Consider the following 23318-nt stretch of genomic DNA (forward strand, 5'->3'; position numbering starts at 1 on the left):
AGCAGCAGAGGAGTTTGAAAAAGAGCGAGGAGAGGAGGAGAGTAGACAGGAGAGACTTTGAAGCACCAGACTTTGAACAGGAGAGAGGAACAGGAAAAGGGAGCAGTGTAGAAGGAGTTAGGGAGGACTTGCCAGACTGCTGGAACACCAGACAATATGATTATTTCAATAAGACATATCCATTTCTCACAATAAAAAATAAAAAAATTGGGATGTAAAATGTGTTGTGAAGCAGGATCACTTGGGGCACTGAGAATGGGGAAACACAGGTACACATTTTCCACTGAGTGGCAAAACTGTAAGATAGGCCCATATGGTGACAGAAGTGAAAAACAAAAGAAATCCAGAGGTGTATAGACCAGGGGTCAGAAAGTAGAAGTCCTGCCATATTTTTCATTCCACCCACTGAAGCGGTGTTAAAGTTAATGAGATAATTAAGTGATTAATTGAGTGATGATTGAGCATTATTGAAGACACCTGATGATAACAAGCAGAATCACCAAAGGAGAGAATCACAATTTTTAAGCCACCATCGTGGAGATGAGTGTTTGTTTTAGTTTGGCTCTTGACCCTTTACTTCTTAATATTAGATCTTGTTTGAGCTGTTAACTGAGTTATAACAGCCAGACAAGTAAAGAGAAAAGATGATCAGGTGTTGGTTATGTTTTCACATAATTATGATTTAGTCTGAACTCATTTAGAGCCCAATCTCTGAGTTAGATTTACATTATTGATTACAGCAGCACTGTGATTCTACAGCAGAAGATCAGCTTTATCAATATAATTCAAAGGGTTTCACAAAAGTTGTTCTGAATAAAACAAAAAAAATTCCTTCTAGGCACACACAGACATCAAGAATCAGCCTATGAATCTCAATAACGGCGACAAGCAACATATTCTGATCAACAGATCATCTCTGAACATTAGAAAACAAGCTACTAAAAATTCACATAAAAACTGAAAAAAATAAAATAGTGAGAATAAAGGAAATTACTAAAACAATTAAGCTCATAATTTATTCATGCAGCAATGCATGATGGGAGCCATGGTTGAATTTTGATTGGTGGCTCCCAGAATGCACTGCAACATGCTTTATGATGGCCACCACTGTTGAGATTCACAGGATGATTCTTGTCTGTGTCTCTAAATGAAAGCAATTTTTTTCATCATAACACTTTAACCTCTTAACTGTCACGATCCAGCTGGCGGGACGCCTCTCAGCCAGCACACCCATATAGGGCTCACATGGTTTAGCCCAGATGAAATGAACATTGTTCAGAGTGCACACTACAGGCTGTTAAATGTAACATTGAATCAGTGTTGTATTTAATGAGATAATTAAGTAATTAATTGAGTGATGATTGAGAATTAATGAAGATAGCTGCTGTTAACAAGAAGAATGAACGAAGGAAAGAGAAACAACAAGAAACAAAAAACAAATGGAAACACTAGAACTAGAACTGATTTCAGCCGCAGCCTTAGATGAAATCAACTGAAGATAAAAGAAGACATTAAATCTCTCCAGATCTCAGCAGAGGATTAAACAACTCCATATACAGAAGCTCTTATTGAGAATTAAGAGAGAGTTTTTTTTGTTGATGTTTTATTGATTTTTTTATGTTACCATCATGGTGATCAGAGTTTACTTTAGTTGAGTAGTTTGACTTGTTTTATAATGAGTTTTAAAACAGATGGTACATTAAGCACTTTGAACTACGGTGAGATTTCCTCACAAACAAACATCAAGAATCAGCGCATGAATCTCAACAATGGTGACATGCTTAATGCTGCAATGCATTCTGGGGTCCATGGATGAGTTTTGCATGATGCACCCAGAATGCATTGTGGCATGAAGCATGTCACCATTGTTGAGATTCATACGCTGATTCTAGATGTCTGTGTGTGAGGAAGTTTTGCTGGAGTTTAAAATGTTTAGTGTACAATGTGTTTTAAAATTCATTCAGCTTTTCTGACTAACACAGTTTTATCATTGTATTTCTGGAAGAGTCAACACAAACTTAACATTTTATTCATATAAAGCTCAGTCATTAGATCGGTGAATTAAGCCACTACATGACAGTTATATTTTTATCATTAACCTCTTAACTGTCACGATCCCGCTGGCGGGACGCCTCTCAGCCAGCACACCCATGTAGGGCCCACATGGTTTAGCCCAGATGAAATGAACATTGTTCAGAGTGCACACTACAGGCTGTTAAATATTACATTGAATCAGTGTTGGATTTAATGAGATAATTAAGTAATTAATTGAGTGATGATTGAGAATTAATGAAGATAGCTGTTGTTAACAAGAAGAATGAACGAAAGAAAGAGAAACAACAAGAACAGAAAAAATCGAAACACAAGAACTAGAAATGATTTCAGCCGCAGCCTTAGATGAAATCAACTGAAGATAAAAGAAGACATTAAATCTCTCCAGATCTCAGCAGAGGATTAAACAACTCCATATACAGAAGCTCTTATTGAGAATTAAGAGACAGTTTTTTTGTTGATGATGTTTTATTGAATTTTTTTTATGTTACCATCATGGTGATCAGAGTTTACTTTAGTTGAGTAGTTTGACTTGTTTTTATAATGTCAGGGTTTCTCTGGCTGCTGTAACTGAGTTAGTTATGGCAAGAAAAGCAAGAGAAAACATAATCTGAAGCTGTGTCTGCTTCATGATATGAATATAATCACTGTGCAGTGGCTTAATTCACTGATCTTATAACTGAGTTTAATATGAGCAATATCTTGTTTATTGTGATTCATGTAAAGTTCCAGCACAGTTTTAATCAGAAAATCTGAATGAGTTTTAAAACAGATTATATACTAAACACTTTAAACTACAGTGAGAGTTGCTCACAAACAAACATCAAGAATCAGCGCATGAATCTCAACAATGGTGACATGCTTAATGCTGCAATGTATTCTTTTTTGCAGGATGCACCCAGAATGCATTGCGGCATGAAGCATGTCGCCATTGTTGAGATTCATACGCTGATTGTAGATGTCTGTGTGTGAAAAAGTTTTGCTGGAGTTTTAAAGTGTTTAGTGTACAATGTGTTTTTAAATTAATTCAGCTTTTCTGACTAAAACCATTTCATCATTGTATTTCTAGAAGAGTTAACACAAACTTAATATTTTACTCATATAAAGCTCAATCATTAGATCAGTGATCAAATAAGCCACTACATGACAGTTATGTTCTTATCATAAAGCAGCTGATCATATTTTCTCTTGTCATTGTTGCCGTAACAAACAGCTAGAACAGACACAGTAAAACTAACACTAAAAAAGTTAAGAGTCAAACTGCGTAACTGAAGCAACGACTGACCTCGATCATCAAACTATTATTTTCAACAAATCATCAACATCTAAACCTCTGGTAATTCTCAATAAGAGCTTCTGTAGATGTTTGTCAGAAATAAAGTCAGTCTGGTTAGTAATAAGTGAAGCTGGTAATGCTGTTTGTGGAGATGTTTAATCAGATCTTCAGTGATTTATTGTCTTTTATCTTCAGTTGATTTCATCGAAGGCTGTGGCTGAAGTTGTAGTTCTTGTTGTTTCTCTGTCCTTCAGTGATTCTGCTCGTTATCACCTAATTATCTCATTAACTCCAAGACCAATTCAGTGTTACATTTAACAGCCTGTAGTGTTCACACTGAGTAGTGTTCATTTCATCTGGGCTAAACCATGTGCTAAACAAGGGTGTGTTGGTTGGGAGGCGCCTGACCAGTGGGACTGTGACAGCTAAGGGGTTAAACAAAATCCCTCAGATTGTATTGATAAAACTGATCTTCTGTTGTAGAATCACAGTGCTGCTATGATCAATAATTTAAATCTAACTTAAAGATTGAGCTCTAAACTAGCTCATAGAAAAGTACAAATATGTGAAAACATAACCTGACCCAGATAGCAACACTGTGTCGGCCCAGATCCGGCCCACATCTGGCACATGTGGGATGATGATCTGGGCCACATGTGGCAGGAATGATGGCACTTGGGCGGACCGCTCCTGTTTGCCAGATCTGGACCACAAGCAGGCCATAGAAATGCCAAATGTCAGCCAAGAGCAAAGAACTGGACTTTATCTGATCCACAAAATATTTATATATTATTTATAGAGTCATCTCAGCATTAACAATCCTGTTATCAAGCAGAATCACTGAAGGAAAGAGGGAAACACAAGAACTACAACAGCCACAGCCTTAGATAAAATCAACTGAAGATAAAAGACATTAAATCTCTGAAGATCTGATTAAACAACTCCACAAACAGCATTACCAGCTTCACTTATTACTAACCTGGGGTGCGTTTCCCGAAAGCATCGTTGGTGAACCATGGTCGTAAGTCCCATTGAACTCTATTGGTAACGACGGAACTTGCGACCATAGTTCGCTTTGGGAAACGCACCCCTGACTGACTTTATATCTGCCAGACGTCTACAGAAGCTCTTACTGAGAATTAACAGAAGTTTAACTCTCATGTTTGTTTCATTTAGGGTTACCATGATGGTGATTGATGTTTCCATTAGTTGGGCTCTTAACTTTTAACATAAATTTTGTCTTCTCTGTCTGCTGTGGTAGTGTGTCTGTCAAACACATTAGTGGTAGCAAAGAAAACTGAAGTATGATCATGTGATCATTATTAACTCTTGATGATTTTGTAATCATCATGAAGTAGCCTGCTTCACTAAAGTCATAATAATTGAATATAAATGTTACTGCAAAAAGAGATTCAGATATATTGCAGAAATCAGTTGGAAGATGAAAATAAATAGAAACACAATAAGGAAAACTATGTTGACAAACACAGATATCAGTAATCAGCATATGTGTCTTAACGATGGTGACAATAAACAAAATATTTAGACAATCAGATCAGCTGCATAATGCTCTAATGCATTCTGGGAGTTTTATACTATAGTACCCAGCATGCATTGCGGCTACACGATGCTTTTGATTGTCACCATAGTTGAGAATCATGTGCTGATTCATGATGTCTTAGTGTGTCATCTCAAAGTGCCTTTTTAAAAAAAATAATAAAAATAAAAATTTCTGCAATACAGCTCAAGCCACAGAAACCGTGTTTGTAATGCTAGTGTCTTAATAGCGCAAAACCGTTCTTTTCATCTAATCAACATCATTATAGTAAAATCATCAACAGCTAACATCTGATTTGATTTCAATTTCTGGTGCTGCAGCTGCTAATGTGTTTGATAAACAAACCATCACAGCAGTCAGAAAAGACAGTTATATATGTATAAAGTTAAGAGCCCAACTAATTGAAGCATCAATCACCATCATGGTAACCTTAAATGAAACAAACATGAGAGTTAAACTTCTGTTAATTCTCAGTAAGATCTTCTGTAGACGTGTGTCAGAAATAAAGTCAGTCTGGTTAGTAATAAGTGAAGCTGGTAATGCTGTTTGTGGAGTTGTTTAATCAGATCTTCAGTGATTTAACGTCTTTTATCTTCAGTTGATTTCCTCTAAGGCTGTGACTGAAGTCAGTTGTAGTTTTTGTGTTTCTGCTCATCTCTTTTTTTTCTTCTTTCCTTCAGTGATTCTGCTTGAAAACTGGCTTGTTAATGCTGAGATGACTCTATAAATATTACATCAGATTTTGTGGATCAAATAAGGTCCAGTTCTTTGCTCTTGGCTGACATTTGGCATTTTTGTGGCCTGCTTGTGGTCCAGATCTGGCAAACAGGAGCGGTCCGCCCAAGTGCCATCATTCCTGCCACATGTGGCCCAGATCATCATTCCGCATGTGCCAGATGTGGGCCGGATCTGGGCCGACACAGTGTTGCTATCTGGGGATAATTTTTTGTCTTTGCTTATCTAGCTGTTTCAACACAATTAACAGCTCAATCAAATCTAATATTAAGAGTCAAAGGTCAAGAGCTCAACTAAAGCAAACACTCATCTCCACGATGGTGGCTTAAAAATTGTGATTTTCTCCTTTGGTGATTCTAGGACTTCTACTTTCTGACCCCTGGACTTTCCACCTCTGAAAATAATAGATCCCACAATGTTCTATGAAGCACTATGCAAAAGCATGGAAACAAGGATGGTCACAAATGAAGAGCAATCACTCTTTCATAAAATCAAAGTGTTGGATAAAAACACATGGCCAGGCCCTCTACCTTTAATGTATGGGGAAAATGAAGTGAGAAAACGCTTTGATCTTTTGAAAATAGGATTCTCTAGTGTTAAGCAAAGTTATAGGGACTATAAGGAGAATGCCAAGGTATCAATGCACAACGTCCCTTCTGAAGCTTAAATATGCAGTGGAGACAATTGCTGTGAGCAGTACAGAGTGTGAGAGAGGTTTTTCAGAAATGAACAGAGGTGGGTAATCCAGGGGTCAAAGAGTAAAAGTCCTGCCATATTTTTATTCCACCCACTGAAGCATTAATGAGATAAATAAGTGATTAATTGAGTGATGATTGAGCATTATTGAAGACACCTGATGATAACAAGCAGAATCACCAAAGGAGAAAAATCACAATTTTTAAGTTACCATCATCGAGGTCAGGGTTTGTTTTAGTAATATGGCAGGACTTTTATTCTTTGACTCCTGGATTACCCACCTCTGAGCATAATTTATTCATTGTGCAATGCTGGTACCCAACATGCATTGCAGCATGGCACTTTTGATCTCACAACACCATTGTTGAGATTCATATGCTGATTCTTGTTGTCTTGTTGTCTGTGTGTGTCATCAACTTTTAGCGCTCATATTAAAATCTTTTTCATTACTGCAGGATCTCACACTCTAGTGATGCAGTGTTTGAAGTGTGAATGTGTTAATGACACATTACAATTATTAGATTCAAATGATATCTGGGTGTTTTTTGTTGTTGTTTTTGGTCTGACTCCTGCTTAGTTGGTAATCATCAAGTTAATCATTTACCAAAGTCAAATAGAGGTTTTTTTTTTGTTTTGTTTTTTTTTGCTCCAGACCACTCTGTGCACAAGTAATATTTTCACTGCTCGCTCATGTTCTTCTTGAATCAAATCATAAACTATGATTACGTGGTGAATGAATCTTTCACATAAAGCATTGGAAATGAGTGAGACTGAAGAAGATTCACACTTTCAAAACTTTTAAACATATCTGAAATGCAGCGTCTTTATTTTGTTACATTTACTTTGGAGAATCATCTGATCAGAATTCAATAAAATCAAAATTATCTATAATAAAAATAATTAAATAATAAATAAATAAATACATCAATAAAATCAATAATCAATAATAATAATAATAAAATCATACCAGTGCATTGCCGTATGCCTGTCCATTCAGTCTGGGAGTTACAGGTGATTTCTACAGGCAGCTCTGGTTCAAACCCACGATGACATTTATATTGTATCCTTGAATTGATGCTGTATTCTGGTCTCTGATGTCCCACAATCTCTGCATTTGGGATGTTTGGTGCTGCACACATTTTCCCTGTAAAACAAAAATATTAATCAAAATAATTTGAATTCATATTATATGCACAAATTGTAAGATTTATTATCAGCACATACCAGCACACAGTGGTTTTGGAGTCCATCCGTCTCGTGTGCATGTGGCCTCCTTATATTGATACCCATCCAAGCAATAGTAATATTTTTTTGTTCCCAATTTCATATCTCCACTGAAGTAAGAGTGTGGGCTATACACATGCTGGTCACGTGGAACTTCACATCTACTAACTGAAACAAGATTCACAATATTTTAATACAGTAAGTTCAGCTCCTAATGCAGAAGTGTTTCTCTACAATCTTACCCTCACAAACCGGCTCATGATCCCACTCCCCGTTATTTTGACATGTAAATGATCTGATGAATTCTTTTGTACCAAAGATCAAGTATCTTTCAGTGCAGGTGATCATTCGCCCGTCTCTGTGCACTGAATGTCACTACTTCCATCTATCTTTTTGTCAGAAGATACACACTCAAAGTGGATAACATCACCATAATTTCCCTCTTCTGGGAATATTTTACACACACACACACTGAATTAAAATCAGAATTTATTAAATCCTTTTCATTTTCACATTTTACAACATTTCATTTTAAACACATTTTTAAACATTCCATATGAGTCCATCTTGTTAAAAATGAACACTGAAGCAGTGTTAAAGTTAATGAGATAATTGATTGATAATTGAGTGATGATTGACAATTAGTGGAGACACCTGATGATAATAAGCAGAATCACTGAAGAAACAACAAGAGAAGAAGAGACACAACAACTACAACTGACTTCCAGCCATTAAACATTATTACACTTATTATTAACCAGTTTAATTTTATTTCTGTCATACATCAACAAAAGTTCTTATTGAGAATTAACAGATGTTTAGATGTTAATGTTTTAATGAAAGTTTAGTTTGAAGTCACCATGATAGTGAAAAGCATTTCCTTTAGTTGGGCTCTTGACTCTATTGACATTAATTTATCTCTGGCCATTCCAACTTTGTGTTAGTAAAGCACCTTTGCTGTGGTCAGAGAAACTATGATCTGAGCTTTGTTTCCCAAAAGTGCTGTGAGTCTGAGCTGATCAGTTTAGGTTTACAATGCTTTGGAAAGGACAGTCATAATTTGTTGTGTTTTTTCATTGTGAAATGGCCCGATACACTGCATGCGGCGCCTGTAGAGTGTGGAAAGTTACTGGAGCGCACAACGTCTCTCACAAGGAACGTTGTGGCAGTGATTGACAAGCCAGAGGGCCAGTCGTTTACGCGATCATTGCGTAAACGATGGCTGATGTTTTTAAGGCCCTACCTTGTGCACAGATGATGTATATTAATATTATTCCTTTCAGTGCACCTAATAAATAGTCTTTTATCAGTTAGTAAAGACAGTTTCAAGTAATATTGCAAAAATGTATAAAACAAAACATCCTCACTAGCACCTTTAACTGGTGATATAAATGTTATATTATTTCTTCACAGTAAATCTCTGTTACCACTTGAGATCCAGCAGAGCTTTTATAAGCTGAAGGGTTATAAAAGACATCAAGAATCAGCATATGACCCTCAACAATGGTGACAATCAAACAAAGTGCTTCATGTTGCAGTGCATGATGGGAGCCACCAATCAAAACTCATCCATGGCTCCCATCATGCATTGCTGCATGAATAAATTATGCAGCTGAATTGTCCTGTAATTTTCGTAGATTGTTCATGTTTGCTTTTATTTTTCTGTTGTTTTGTTGTGACAGTAGCTTGTTTTGTGATGTTCAGAGTTGATCTGTTTGTCAGTATTTTGTATTTATTTATCGTCACCGTTCTTGAGAATCATATGCCGATTCTTGATGTCTGTGTGTGTTTAAATACTGAAGCTTCAGTACTATTCTTTAACCTTTTAACTGTCGCGAACCTGCTGGCGGGACGCCCATGTAGGGCCCATGAAATGAACATTGTTCAGAGTGCACACTACTAGTGATGGGATTTATGGCTCTTTGAGGGGATCCGGATCTTCGCGATCCGTTCCTTTCAAAGAGCCGTTCTTTTGGCTCTTTTTAAATATTTAGTCACTTTTAAGAAGCCAGCTTGGGGGCATCTCAGTTTATCCTGGAAATAATTACTGGGAGGAATGATGAGGTGAGATTTGTAGTCAAATAATTAAAACTCGGATATCACACACCAATATCTGAGTTTGAATTATTCTGAAATATTGATTATTACCTCATTTGTCATGTGTGGACTATATTCCATAGGGTTGCACAAATCCCTCTGCTTAGACAGTTACATCACTATTTTGGATTTACCTTTAGTACAAAGTGTGTGTGTAAAGCTACGTTGACTTATGTTATTCATACAATACCTACTCACAAATAAACATCAAAAACAAAGCATGTGACGGCAGCGTGCACACGTCATGGCTCCGCTCCTACCCAATGACAGAGGAACGCAGGGTTTTTTTCCACTGGAGTACTCACATGAAGGATGCGTGCATAACTAATAACTAATATCATCACGCTATAAAGGATTGGCCTGCGCTGGGTGCGCCCCTCCCCCTATAACTGTTCTGTCTCGCGGAGGAGCTCATTTGTGTGCATCTGTGTGAAACACGCATAGGAAAAAAGAACGACAGAAAGAACGGCTCCCCTCCAGCCGCGACTCGGCTCCCATCGTTCATGTTTATGAGCCGTTCAAAAGAATCGGTTCGTTCGCGAACGTCACAACTCTACACACTACACACTAATGTAACATTGAATCAGTGTTGGATTTAATGAGATAATTAAGTCATTGATTGAGTGATGATTGAGAATTAATGAAGATAGCTGCTGTTAACAAGAAGAATGAATGAAAGAAAGAAACAACAAGAACAGAAAAAATCGAAACACTAGAACTACAACTGACTTCAGCCGCAGCCTTAGATGAAATCAACTGAAGATAAAAGAAGACATTAAATCTCTCCAGATCTCAACAGAGGATTAAACAACTCCATATACAGAAGCTCTTATTGAGAATTAAGAGAGAGAGTTTTTTTGTTGATGATGTTTTATTGAATTTTTTTTATGTTACCATCATGGTGATCAGAGTTTACTTTAGTTGAGAAGTTTGACTTGTTTTTATAATGTCAGGGTTTCTCTGGCTGCTGAAACTGATTTAGTTATGGCAAGAAAAACAAGAGAAAGCAAACTGATGCTGTGTCTGCTTCATGATAAGAATATAATCTCTGTGTTGTGGTTTAATTCACTGATCTTATAACATATATAACTAAGTTTAATATGAGCAATATCTTACTGTGTTTTAATGTGATTCATGTAAAGATCCAGCACAGTTTTAATCAGAAAATCTGAACGAGTTTTAAAACAGTTTGTATACTAAACACTTTGATCTACTGTGAGATTTACTCACAAACATACATCAAGAATCAGCGTATGAATCTCAACAATGGTGACATGCTGCAATGCATTCTGGGGTCCATGGATGAGTTTTGCATGATGCACCCAGAATGCATTGTGGCATGAAGCATGTCACCATTGTTGAGATTCATGCGCTGATTGTAGATGTCTGTGTGTGAGGAAGTTTTGCTGGAGTTTTAAAGTGTTTAGTGTACAATGCGTTTTAAAATTCATTCAGTTTTTCTGACTAAAACCGTTTTATCATTGTGTTTCTAGAAGAGTCAACACAAACTTAACATTTTCTTCATATAAAGCTTGGCCATTAGATGAGTGAAAAAAAAAGCCACTACATGACAGTTATGTTCTTATCATTAAGCAGCTGATCATATTTTCTCTTGTCATTGTTGCCATTATTAACAGCTATAACAGACACAGTAAAACTAACACTAAAAAAGTTAAGAGTAACTAAAGCAACGACTGACCTCGATCACGGTGACATCAAACAAAACTATTATTTTCAACAAATCATCAACATCTAAACCTCTGTTAATTCTCAATAAGAGCTTCTGTAGATGTTTGTCAGAAATAAAGTCAGTCTGGTTAGTAATAAGTGAAGCTGGTAATGCTGTTTGTGGAGATGTTTGATCAGATCTTCAGAGATTTAATGTCTTTTATCTTCAGTTGATTTCATCGAAGGCTGTGGCTGAAGTTGTAGTTCTTGTTGTTTCTCTGTCCTTCAGTGATTCTGCTCGTTATCACCTAATTATCTCATTAACTCCAAGACCAATTCAGTGTTACATTTAATAGCCTGTAGTGTTCACACTGAGTAGTGTTCATTTCATCTGGGCTAAACCATGTGCTAAACAAGGGTGTGCTGGTTGGGAGGAGTCCGACCAGTGGGACTGTGACAGTTAAGGGTTTAAAAAAAGTCATAGTATTGTTGGATCTCAAGCTGTAAAATCACTGGACATCAATTGTTAATACTAAAGCTACATATCAAGCACACAGTCAGAGATTTAGACTAATTGTATTGTGACCAGATCATATTTTCTCTGACCATAATAAATGTGCTTTACAAACAAAAAGTTGGAACAGCAAGAAAAAAATTAATAATAAAAGGTAAAGAGTCAAGAGCAAACGCTGACCTCTTTCATTGTGACTTGAAATGAAACATTCCATAAAACATTAATTAACACCTTTTTTCTCTCTTTCCTTCAGTGATTCTGCTTATTATCATCAGGTGTCTCCACTAATTGTCAATCACCACTCAATCATCAATCAATTATCTCATTAACTTTAACACTGCTTCAGTGTTACTTTTTAACACCCGGCAAGATGGACTCATATGGAATGTTTAAAAATGTGTTTAAAATGAAATGTTATAAAATATGAAAATGAAAAGTATTTAATCAATTCTGATTTTAATTCAGCGTGTGTGTGTGTAAAATATATATATATCTCATTATAGTCAACATTTGTGTGCTGTCAAAGACAATTTTGTACCCTTTTTGAAGGGTCAATTTTTGTACTGTCAAATAAAGGTACAAAATTGTCTCTTAAGGTACAAATCATAAGGGTACAAATTTGTACCCTTGAGGGTACAGTCTCAGTGACATGCCATTGTAACCCTAAACATACAATTTTGTACTTTATTTTCTGAGAGTGTACAAAACTGGTCTCTTAAGGTACAAATCACAAAGGTACAAATTTGTACCTTTGTACCATTGTACCCCTAAAGGTATAATAATGTACTGTTTTTTCTGAGAGTATGTGTTGCCTGATGCATTCACAAACACATTTGTGCGAATGGCTGGACATTTCACAGCTAGCCAATAAATAAATAAATATGAAAAAAAGAAACCAACAAACTAATCACTAAAATTATACTTCTCTTGAATAATGTAGATTATGCGTCACTGTCAGAAGGACGGAGATAATTAAAAGAAAAAAAAAAAAACTGACTTTATATAATCCTTTGTTACACTTGTTACTGACCAGATTAACTATATTTCTACAGAAGATCTTATTGAGAATTAACAGAAGTTTAGATGTTGATGTTTTGTTGAAAATGTTTGGTTTGATGTTACCATTGAGGAGATCAGCGTTTGCTTTAGTTGAGCTCTTTACCCATGATTTTTTTTATGCATCAGTTTTTTTTTTTTTTTATGGCTGCTGATTTTTTTTTTTTTTAGCAAGTCACATTTGTTATAGCAGAAGCAAATGTGGAGAAACAAAGCGTTGAGTGCTGGGTGACAAATTAACCAATTTTATCCAATGTTACATTATTAACAGACTAATATTTTTCATTATTCCAACAACAATCAGCTAAAAAGAGTTCATTTTTAAACTTCATGAACAAAAAAAAAACAGCTGCAGCATTATTTACACACACACACAGATATCAAAAATCAGCACATCAATCTCAACAATGGTGGCAATAAAAAAGGACCAATTAGCTGCAGTGCATGCTGGGAGTTTGTACTATGTTGGCACACAGCATGCATTGCAGCATTAAACTTTTGGATGTCACCATTGTTGAGATTCATATTCTGATTGTTGATGTCTCTGATGTGCAAGTTATGCAGAAGCTCAAAATATTTTATGCATTATAGGATTTATATACTCTCCTAAATAGCTGTTGTTCTTTTCTCTCTGTAACAAATGTGTTTCATAAACATCCAGTTACAACAGCCAGAGAAAGCTAATATAAAAGAGTCAAGAGCCCAACTAAAGCAGACACTGGTCACCACAATGGTGACTGCAAACTTCAATACTCTTTTATTTTCAATAAAAGATCAACATCCAAATCTGTTAATTCTCAACAAGAACTTCTGTATATGTATGAAAGAAATAATGTCGAACTGGTTTCACACTCAGTGTGGGTGAAGTCAGTTGTAGTTCTTGTGTTTCAGCTCGTCTTTTTTCTGGTCTTGTTTCTCTGTCCTTCAGTGATTCTGCTTATCAGGTGTTCATCAGTGTCTGAATTCACTCACTTCTTTTCATTCTCTCTATCAAGTGTACTATATTAGTGAACTAATGTAGGGAAAAGTGTTGACTTTGAGCGATGTTACCTCACAGTATATTTTTGTAGGCTAAATCAGCACATACCAGCACACAGTGGTTTTGGATTCCATCCGTCTCGTGTGCATGTGGCCACTCCTCTCTTATATTGACCCTCATCATAGCAATAGTAAGATTTTTTTGTTCCCAATGTCATATCTCCCCAGAAGTAAGAGTGTGGGTCATACACATGCTGGTCACGTGGAACTACACATCTAATCTCTGAAACAAGATTCACAATATTTTAATAACACAGTAAGTTCAGCTCCTAATACAGAAGAGTTTCTCTACAATCTCACCCTCACAAACCGGCTGATGATCCCACTCCCCGTTCTCTTGACATTTAAATGATCTGATGATTTGTTTTGTACCAATGATCCGGTATCTTTCAGTGCAGGTGATCTCCACACTTTCTCCAGCTCTGAAAATAGTTTTTCCCTCTGGGTTGATCTGCTGTACTCCAAATTTTATTGATTTAAGCTCACACATTATTTCTGTATAGACAATAATGCACATCTAAGACTACATTCACACTGTCAGTCCAAACACATTTATAAAAGACTAAATCACAAGAAATTCAATTTTTTCCCAGGACATCAAGAATCAGCATATGAATCTCAACAATGGTGACATGCTTCATGCTGCAATGCATGCTGGGAGCCACCATAGTATACAACTCATGACTCCCAGCATGCATTGCAGCATGAAGCATGTCACCAGTTTAAGCATGATGTTGAACCAACATAACATTGTAACCCTGATTCAATGCCATTACCATTGATTTTTTTGTTGAAATTTAACATTGATTCAACATTAATGGAGGGTGCAAAAGTGATATTGATTCAATGTCGTTACCGTTGACACATTAACACTGATTCAACGTTATTTTGATCATTGATACTATCTGGGCAGAGGTGTATAGTCCAGGGGTCAGAAAGTAGAAGTCCTGCTATATTTTTCATTCCACCCATTGAAGCGGTGTTAAAGTTAACAAGATAATTAAGTGATAAATTGAGTGATGATTGAGCATTATTGAAGACACCTGATGTTAATGAGCAAAATCATTGAAGGAAAGAGAGATGTTTTATGGAATGTTTCATTTCAAGTCACCATGAAATAAGTCAGCGTTTGCTTTAGTTGGGCTCTTGACTCATCACCTTTCATTATTAATTGTTTTCTGGCTGCTCCAACTTTGTGTTTGTAAAGCACATTTATTATGGTCAGAGACAATAGGATCTGGTCACAATATAATTTGATGATATAATCATCATGTGATGGCCTGATATCATTTAGAGTCTAAATCTCTGACTAAACACAGCTCAGATCATAGTTTCTCTGATCATAACAAATGTGCTCTACAAACACAAAGCTGATACAGTCAGAGATAAACTAATGTGAACAAATAGAGTGAAGAGCCCAACTAAAGGAAATGCTTTTCACCATCATGGTGACTTCTAACTAAATGTTCATTAAAACATTAACATCTAAATATGTGTTAATTCTCAATAAGAACTTTTGTTGATGTATGACAGAAATAAAATCTAACTGTTATCAAGCAGAATCACTGAACAAGAGAGAGAAAGAAGAGAACAGAAAAAGAGACAAGCAGTATTATGGTTCACCATTATGGTGACTTTCAAATGAAACACATTAGAGTTAAACCTCAGTTAATTCTCAATAACAACTTTTGTAGATGTCTAACATAAATAAAGTCAATCTGGTTAGTGATAAGTGAAGCTGGTGATGCTGTTTGTGGAGTTGTTTAATCCTCCTCTGTTGAGATCTTGAGAGGTTTATTGTCTTTCATCTTCAGTTGATTTCATCTAAGGCTGTGGCTGAAGTCAGTCATAGTTCTTGTGTTTCTGCTCGTCTCTTTTTCTGTTCTCTTCTTTCCTTCAGTGATTCTGCTTGATAACAGGCTTATTAAGGCTCAGATGACTCCATATTTAATATACACAGATTTTGTGGATCAGATAAGGTACAGTTCTGGTTTATTTCTGTGCTCTTGGCTGATATGTGGCATTGCTGTGGCTTGCTTGTGGCTCAGATCTGGCAAACAGAAACGGCCCACACAAGGACCGAAATTCATTGCAGCATGTGGGCCAGATCATCATGCCACATGTGCCAGATCTGGGCCGGATCTGGGCCGACACAATGTTGCTATGTGGGAGGAAATAAAGCTGCTCTTACAAGCCTCCTTGTTTCTGCTGCTGCACATCTTCATGTTATGAATTAGATGCAGAGGTGGACATTCCAGGGGTCAGAAAGTAAAAGTCCTGCCATATTTTTATTCCACCCACTGAAGCATTAATGAGATAAATAAGTGATTAATTGAGTGATAATTGAACATTATTGAAAACACCTGATGATAACAAGCAGAATCACCAAAGGAAATAAGCACTTTCAAGAGCTCAACTAAAACAAACCCTGACCTCGATGATGGTAACTTAAAAATTGTGATTTTCTCCTTCGGTGATTCTGCTTGTTATCATCAGGTGTCTTCAATAATGCTCAATCATCACTCAATTAATCACTTATTTATCTCATTAATGCTTCAGTGGATGAGATAAAAATATGGCAGGACTTTTACTTTCTGACCCCTGGAATCTCCACCTCTGATTAGATGACATCTGTTTTGCAAACCCCTCTGTGTTGCAGTTGTTGTTTTTGGCATATACGCAACGTCATTGCCATCAGAGGTGGGTAATCCAGGGGTCAAAGAGTTAAAATCAATAATGCTCTTTAGTTTTGGAATAAAAATATGGCAGGACTTTTACTCATTGACCCCTGGATTACCCACCTCTGATTGCCATAGAAACTAATGCAGATAATCCAGAAAACTAAAGAGCAGCATGGACACAAATTGCCCAGCCAGCAGAGCCATGTGGGGCCCAAATGGGTTTGACCTGGGCTATCTAACTGGGACCCAGCCAGTTTTGCACCCAGTTTCCATGTAGGCCCCACATGGATTTGCCCAGATGAAATGAACACTTATGTGCACACTACAGGCTGTTTAATGTAACACTTAATCAGTGTTGGAGGTAATGAGATAATTAAGTGATTGAATAATGATTTTGTATTAGTGAAGAACACCTGCTGTTAACAAGCATAATCACTGAAGGAAAGAGAAACACAAGAACTACTTCCAGCCACAGCCTTGGATGAAATCAACTGGAGATAAAATACATTACATCTCTCAAGATCTGATTAAACAACTCCACAAACAACATTAGCTTCACTTATTACTAACCAGACTGACTTTATTTCTGACATACATCTACAAAAGTTTGTATTAAGAATTAATAGATGTTAATATTATTAATAGAATTAATAGATGCTTAGATGTTGATTACTTATTTGAAAGTAATAGTAATAGTTTGATTTGATGTTACCATTGTGGCGATTAGTGTGTGCTTTAGTCAGGCTCTTGACTTTTTAACTTTAGTTTTCTCTTGACAGCTGTGTCTGTTTGTTATGGTGAGAACAGCAAGAGAAAATATAATCAGATGCTGTAAGCTGATTGATGGTAAGAATATGATCATCATATATTGGCTTAACTCATTGATATTATGTGGGAGGTTTATACGGGTAGTATGTTATTAATTCTGTTTTATTGTTATGATTCTGAATAGTTGCGAGACACAGTGTTGGACATCAATAATTTTACATAAGATTCCAATTGGATTAAAAAATAATCAGATTATTTAACAGTGTGAATATAGATTAAGGGTAAGGAGAGATGAAGAAACAAAATTTTGTGAAACAGATATGTTTCCATAAAATGGAAAATAAAGTACTTTACCTTCTCAATAATCGAACTTTTTAAATATTCTCGATATTTTAAAATAATCCATTGAATTGATAATCATTGTAGTAAATAGTTTCTAATTTTGAAGTTATCAAATAATAATAATATTTGTTATAAAAAAATCCACATCAGTTGGGCCCTTTCAGCATGACAGGAAGATGGAAGTAAATAATCTTGTTCCATTTTCATATGTTTTACAAATATTGGTGTGTTGACTGCATTCATATTTTTTAAAAATTAAAAACTAAGATCAAACTAACATTTTCTTGAATGTATGGGAAATAATTTTTCAATAACTACATACTTGCAATTTTGTGCTTTAATTTTCCGTTTTGAATTTAAGGCTATTGGCTATCTAATTTTAGAATGTTTCATTGCACTACAGAGTTTTTCGTATAATGAAAGTTATGTAGATAGGAGGATTTTTGTATTATTTCCCAAGTTTAACAGTGATACATTACCATCACATTCTGGGTTCAGAGTCCAGCCATATTTAACACATCTGGGGATTCCCTCTCTAGCCTTGAACCCTGGTGAACATCTGTATTTTAATATGGCATCCCTCTGGTATTCTTCCTCTGGCTCAACAACAAAACCATTTGATATAACAGGTGCTGTGCATGTTATCTCTGTGTGGAAAGTGAGAGAAACAAGAATAATTAAAGTGGTGCTTTGAATAAAGCTCAGAAATTTGTGATCACCAGAGGTGTATAGTCCAGGGGTCAGAAAGTAGTCCTGCCATATTTTTCATTCCACCCATTGAAGCAGTGTTAAAGTTAATGAGATAATTAAGTGTTTAATTGAGTGATGATTGACCATTATTGAAGACACCTGATGATAACAAGCAGAATCACCAAAGGAGAAAATCACTTTCATCAATTTTTAAGCCACCATCGTGGAGATCACGGTTTTCTTTAGTTTAGCTCTTGACCCTTGACTTTTTAATATCAGATTTTGTTTGAGCTGTTAACTGATCAACTCTGAACATTAGAAAACAAGCTACTAAAAAGTCACAGAAAAAAAAAAAAAAACAGTGACAATGAAGGATATTACTAAGACAATTCAGCTCATAATTTATTCATGCACCAATGCATGATGGGAGACATGGATGAATTGCACTGCAACATGCTTTATGATGGCCACCACTGTTGAGATTCACAGGCTGATTCTTGATGTCTGTGTCTCTAAATGAAAGCAATTTTTTGATCAGAACACCTTTTGCAAAATCCCTCAGATTATATTGATAAAACTGATCTTATATAGAAATGCTGCTGCTGTAATCAATAACGTAAATCTATTGGGCTCTAAATGAGTTCAGGTAAAAGTACAATTATGTGAAAACATAACCAACACCTGCACATCTTTTCTCTTTGCTTGTCTGGCTGTTACAACTCAGTTAACAGCTCAAACAAATCTTAACATTAATAGTCAATGGTCAAGAGACCAACTAAAGCAAACACTCACCTCCACGATGGTAACTTAAAAATTGTGATTTTCTCCTTTGGTGATTCTGCTTGTTATCATCAGGTGTCTTCAATAATGCTCAATCATCACTCAATTTATCACTTATCACTTTAACACTGCTTCAGTGGGGGGAATGAAAAATATGGCAGGACTTCTACTTTCTGACCCCTGGACTATACACAGAGGTGGGTAATCCAGGGGTCAAAGAGTAAAAGTCCTGCCATATTTTTATTCCACCCACTGAAGCATTAATGAGATAAATAAGTGATTAATTGAGTGATGATTGAGCATTATTGAAGACACCTGATGATAACAAGCAGAATCACCAAAGGAGAAAAATCACAATTTTTAAGACACCATCACAGAGGTCAGGGTTTGCTTTAGTTGAGCTCTTGACCCTTGCCTTTCTAATGTCAGATTTTGTTTGAGCAGTTTTAACTGCATTAAAACCAACCAGACAAGCAAAGTTAACAGATGATCAGGTGTTGGTTATGTTTTCACATAATTGTTAGATCTGAATCACCAAACTCTTTTAGAGCCCAATCTCTGAGTTAGATTTACATTATTGACAGCAGCACTGTGATACTACAGCAGAAGACGAGCTTTTACAATATAGATTTTTTTTTTAAAAAAAAGTTGTTCTTATAACAAAAAAAAAAAATAATAATAATAAATTGTATTGTAACACCTGCTCGTTAGTAGTAGGCACGAACAGTGTTAGCTGAATGTTTGACTCAATGCCAACAAGTAGTAGCTAAATTTTCCAATGCACTGAGCTGGATCAATGGGCCGATCAGAAGATACGAAGCTCGAAGGAGGCAAAGCATACACAGCACACAAGTTTGGGATTTCAGATGTTGTTCTATTTGCTATTATGTATTTTCTTTTTTTCTTTCTGATTGAAATGTTGATATGATGATCAGTAAATGATAAATGACAAAGATAAACCCGATGAAATGTCAACTTTTAACAAAAATGGGAAACAAAAAATACAATATGACCAACTATAATCAAATTCTTACTTGAAAGAAATTAATAAACCACAAAAAACAAAAAACAAAAAAACAAATAAAATGAATTCAACAAAACCTTTCCTTTGTTGACTCTTTGATTGATAATTTCCCTCTTTTCTTTCTCCTGGCTTAGGTTTGAAAATTATTGGTTTTCTAATTTAAATATATATATATATATTTAGATTAATATGTTTAGTTTCAATTTTAAGATTTCTAATTCTCCTGCCTTTACTGTAATTTGACTCTCTTGCTTCAAATGCAACTCAAATCAATACTTTAACCAAGATGATTCAATATCCATTCACATGAATGGTTACCTCAAAATTTACAATGTGTAACGTTATATAACCAAATAACACTTTTCAGAAATATATACATAAACAAAACAAATTGTAAATAGTGTTCACCTCAGTTCAGAAAGACACACAGGCACTTCGCAACAGTTTTGGCCTTCTGGTTAGGGGTTGGGATCGCAAGTGCATATTTAGTAAAGCGGTCAGTAATTACTAACACATCTTTGGTGTTACTACGGTCAGGCTCTAGAGATAGAAAATCCATGCACAAAAGTTGCAAGGGACGAGTTATTGAAACATTCACAAGAGGTGCAGCCTTTTCAGGTGAGGTCTTCCTTCGTATGCACCGTCCACAAGTCTTGACTTTGTGCTCAACATCTGATGCCATCTTGGGCCAATAGAATCTGTTGCGAACTAAATCTAGTGTACGATCAACACCCATATGTCCGAGGTCATCATGCATGGACCTAAGAACATCTAGATGGAACTTTTCAGGTAAGACCAGTTGGTAGGTAGTTTTCTCATCAAAATTCCTTCTTCTGTATAGGATTCCACCGCGAAACACCAGGCGGTCTTTCTCTCTGAGGAGGTAAGGTAATCTGGGAAGAGCAGCCCGTAAGGTACTAGAAGGAGTTTCCCCGGTTCGAAGTTGTTCAATAACTTCTCTGATACAAGGATCGGCTAACTGTGCACTTTGAATTTCAGAAGGGGAGAGGTGAGAAATGGTCGGTAGTCCTCCGCATTGATCTTCCTGTGCATAAGCATCAGGTACAGCAGTTTCGTGCATCGCCAAGGAACTGACGAAGGAAGCAGGTAAGTCGTTTGGACACTCCGGCCATTGAATGAGACGACTGTCACAGATGGCTTTTACCACATCATCACTAATTTCAGGTTCACCAGAATTCATAGTAAGCTGTTCAGTGAAATCAAGAATGCGGGCTTGTTCTTTCAGAGAGACATCATCAGCTGGGAGCTTTGCGTGAGGTCGACGAGACAGCCCATCTGCATCAACATTCTGCTTCCCCGACCTGTACTGTAATTTGAAATTGTAGGTCGAGAGTGCAGCTAACCACCTATACCCAGTTGCGTCAAGTTTAGCGGTGGAAAGAACATAGGTAAGGGGGTTACTGTCTGTCACCACTGTAAATATGCCTCCATAGAGGTAATCATGGAACTTTTCGACCACTGCCCACTTAAGTGCCAGAAATTCTAATTTGTGGGCAGGGTACTTGGACTCACTACTCGAAAGCCCTCGGCTTGCATAGGTGATAACTCTAACTTGTCCATCCTGCTCCTGATACAAAGCAGCGCCCAGACCTGATGTGCTTGCATCAGTATGCAGAATGTATGGTAACCTGGGGTTAGCGAAGGCCAATACTGGCGCAGTTGTGAGCTCCTTAATGATCCGACGGGTAGGGGGATACCCTGAAGTTAACTCATTTAAAGGCTTCACCTTCTTGGAGAAATCTTTGATGAAACGTCGGTAATATCCAACAAACCCAAGAAAGGAGCGGAGTTCTTTCAGATTTTTAGGAATCGGCCAGGTTTTGACAGCGGCCACTTTATCGGGATCAGTTTTCACTCCCTGGTCTGACACTATATGGCCGAGGTACTTGACTGAGGTTTGTGCAAAAACGCATTTCTCTGGCGCAAGTTTAAGACCATATTCTTTAAGCCTGTTTAGGACTCTGACCAGCCTTTCCTCGTGTTCCTCCAAATCCTTGGAAAAGACAATTATGTCATCTATAAAGACAAGGACTTCGCGAAGATTGATGTCTGCCATACACTTTTCCATTATTCTTTGAAATGTGCTTGGGGCGTTAGTAACCCCTTGTGGCATACGGTTGAATTCATAAAATCCTAACGGACATACAAAAACTGTTTTTGCTTTGTCAGTTTCTTCAACCTCAATTTGGTAATAACCAGATTTTAGGTCAAGTACCGAAAACCACTTGGACCCCGTTAAGGCCATGAACGTGTCTTCAAGTTTGGGGAGTGCATACGCATCCTTGATGGTCTTTTGATCTAATTTCCGATAGTCAATGCATAATCGAATGTCACCACTCTTTTTTCTGACCACAACAATGGGAGAGGAGAAGGGAGACTGAGATTCTCGTATAACTCCTGCATCAAGTAACTCCTGAAGGTGCTGCTTCACAGCTTCCAGATCTTCTGGATGTATGGGTCTTGCCCGATGTTTAAAGGGTGTTTCATCCACAAGATTTATCTGATGTTTGACCTTATCAGTGCATCCAAAGTCCTGGGAATGTAAGAAAAATACTTCTGGCATTCCTTGAAGCCGTTTGGTAAGCCTACTCTTCCATTCTGGTGAGATGGGAGAATCACCAAAATTAAACTCAAGAGTGGACTTTGGAATGAAGCTTGGTTTGCTATCATGGTCATTACACTCCTCTGAACATATGGACTGAACTGCCTTTAATTCAGCTAAAACACATCTAGGAGGGATTTTGATGTCATGTGTGGTAGGGTTGGCGACTACAACAGGTAAGTGGCAATGTCTCTTGTCTTCAAGCGTGACCATGCATGTCTTAACTATCAAGCCACAAGGCAGAGGGGAAAAAGATGGATGTTCGACAACTACCCATTTATCTAAATGGGATACAGCAACAGAGGCCTTTCCACAAAGAACTGCACTTTGTCCAGCAGGTATCACCTGCGAATGGTTTTCAGATAGTCGCACTAGTCCAACATTTCCTTCTACATTCTGCCTCTGGCACAATTCCAGAATCTTTAGCACTTGCTTATATCCATAAATAGGAGAAAAATATCTAATTTCTTGCCGTGAAAAGTCTTTGTACAGGTTA

General features: G+C 36.7%; 1 protein-coding gene across 7 annotated transcripts in view; it reads right to left on the reverse strand.

Annotated features, from left to right (window-relative positions):
- Window positions 1–23318, reverse strand: part of LOC137027789 (complement factor H-like) — a 122050-nt gene that overhangs the window by 91780 nt on the left and 6952 nt on the right. For 4 of the 7 annotated variants that reach the window (XM_067396299.1, XM_067396295.1, XM_067396296.1 and 1 more), the window contains exons 7-11: window positions 18185–18352; window positions 14215–14409; window positions 13964–14137; window positions 7542–7709; window positions 7285–7461 (exon numbers count right to left, since the gene is read on the reverse strand). The exons of 1 other annotated variant lie outside the window; for it this stretch is intronic. In XM_067396299.1, the coding sequence (XP_067252400.1) occupies window positions 7285–7461; window positions 7542–7709; window positions 13964–14137; window positions 14215–14409; window positions 18185–18352 (882 nt within the window). The remainder of the gene's footprint in view (window positions 1–7284; window positions 7462–7541; window positions 7710–13963; window positions 14138–14214; window positions 14410–18184; window positions 18353–23318) is intronic. 2 more of the 7 variants (XM_067396297.1, XM_067396300.1) reach the window with 2 other exon arrangements.

This window comes from Chanodichthys erythropterus, chromosome 10, assembly GCF_024489055.1.
Source record: "Chanodichthys erythropterus isolate Z2021 chromosome 10, ASM2448905v1, whole genome shotgun sequence".
Taxonomy (NCBI): Eukaryota; Metazoa; Chordata; class Actinopteri; order Cypriniformes; family Xenocyprididae; genus Chanodichthys; species Chanodichthys erythropterus.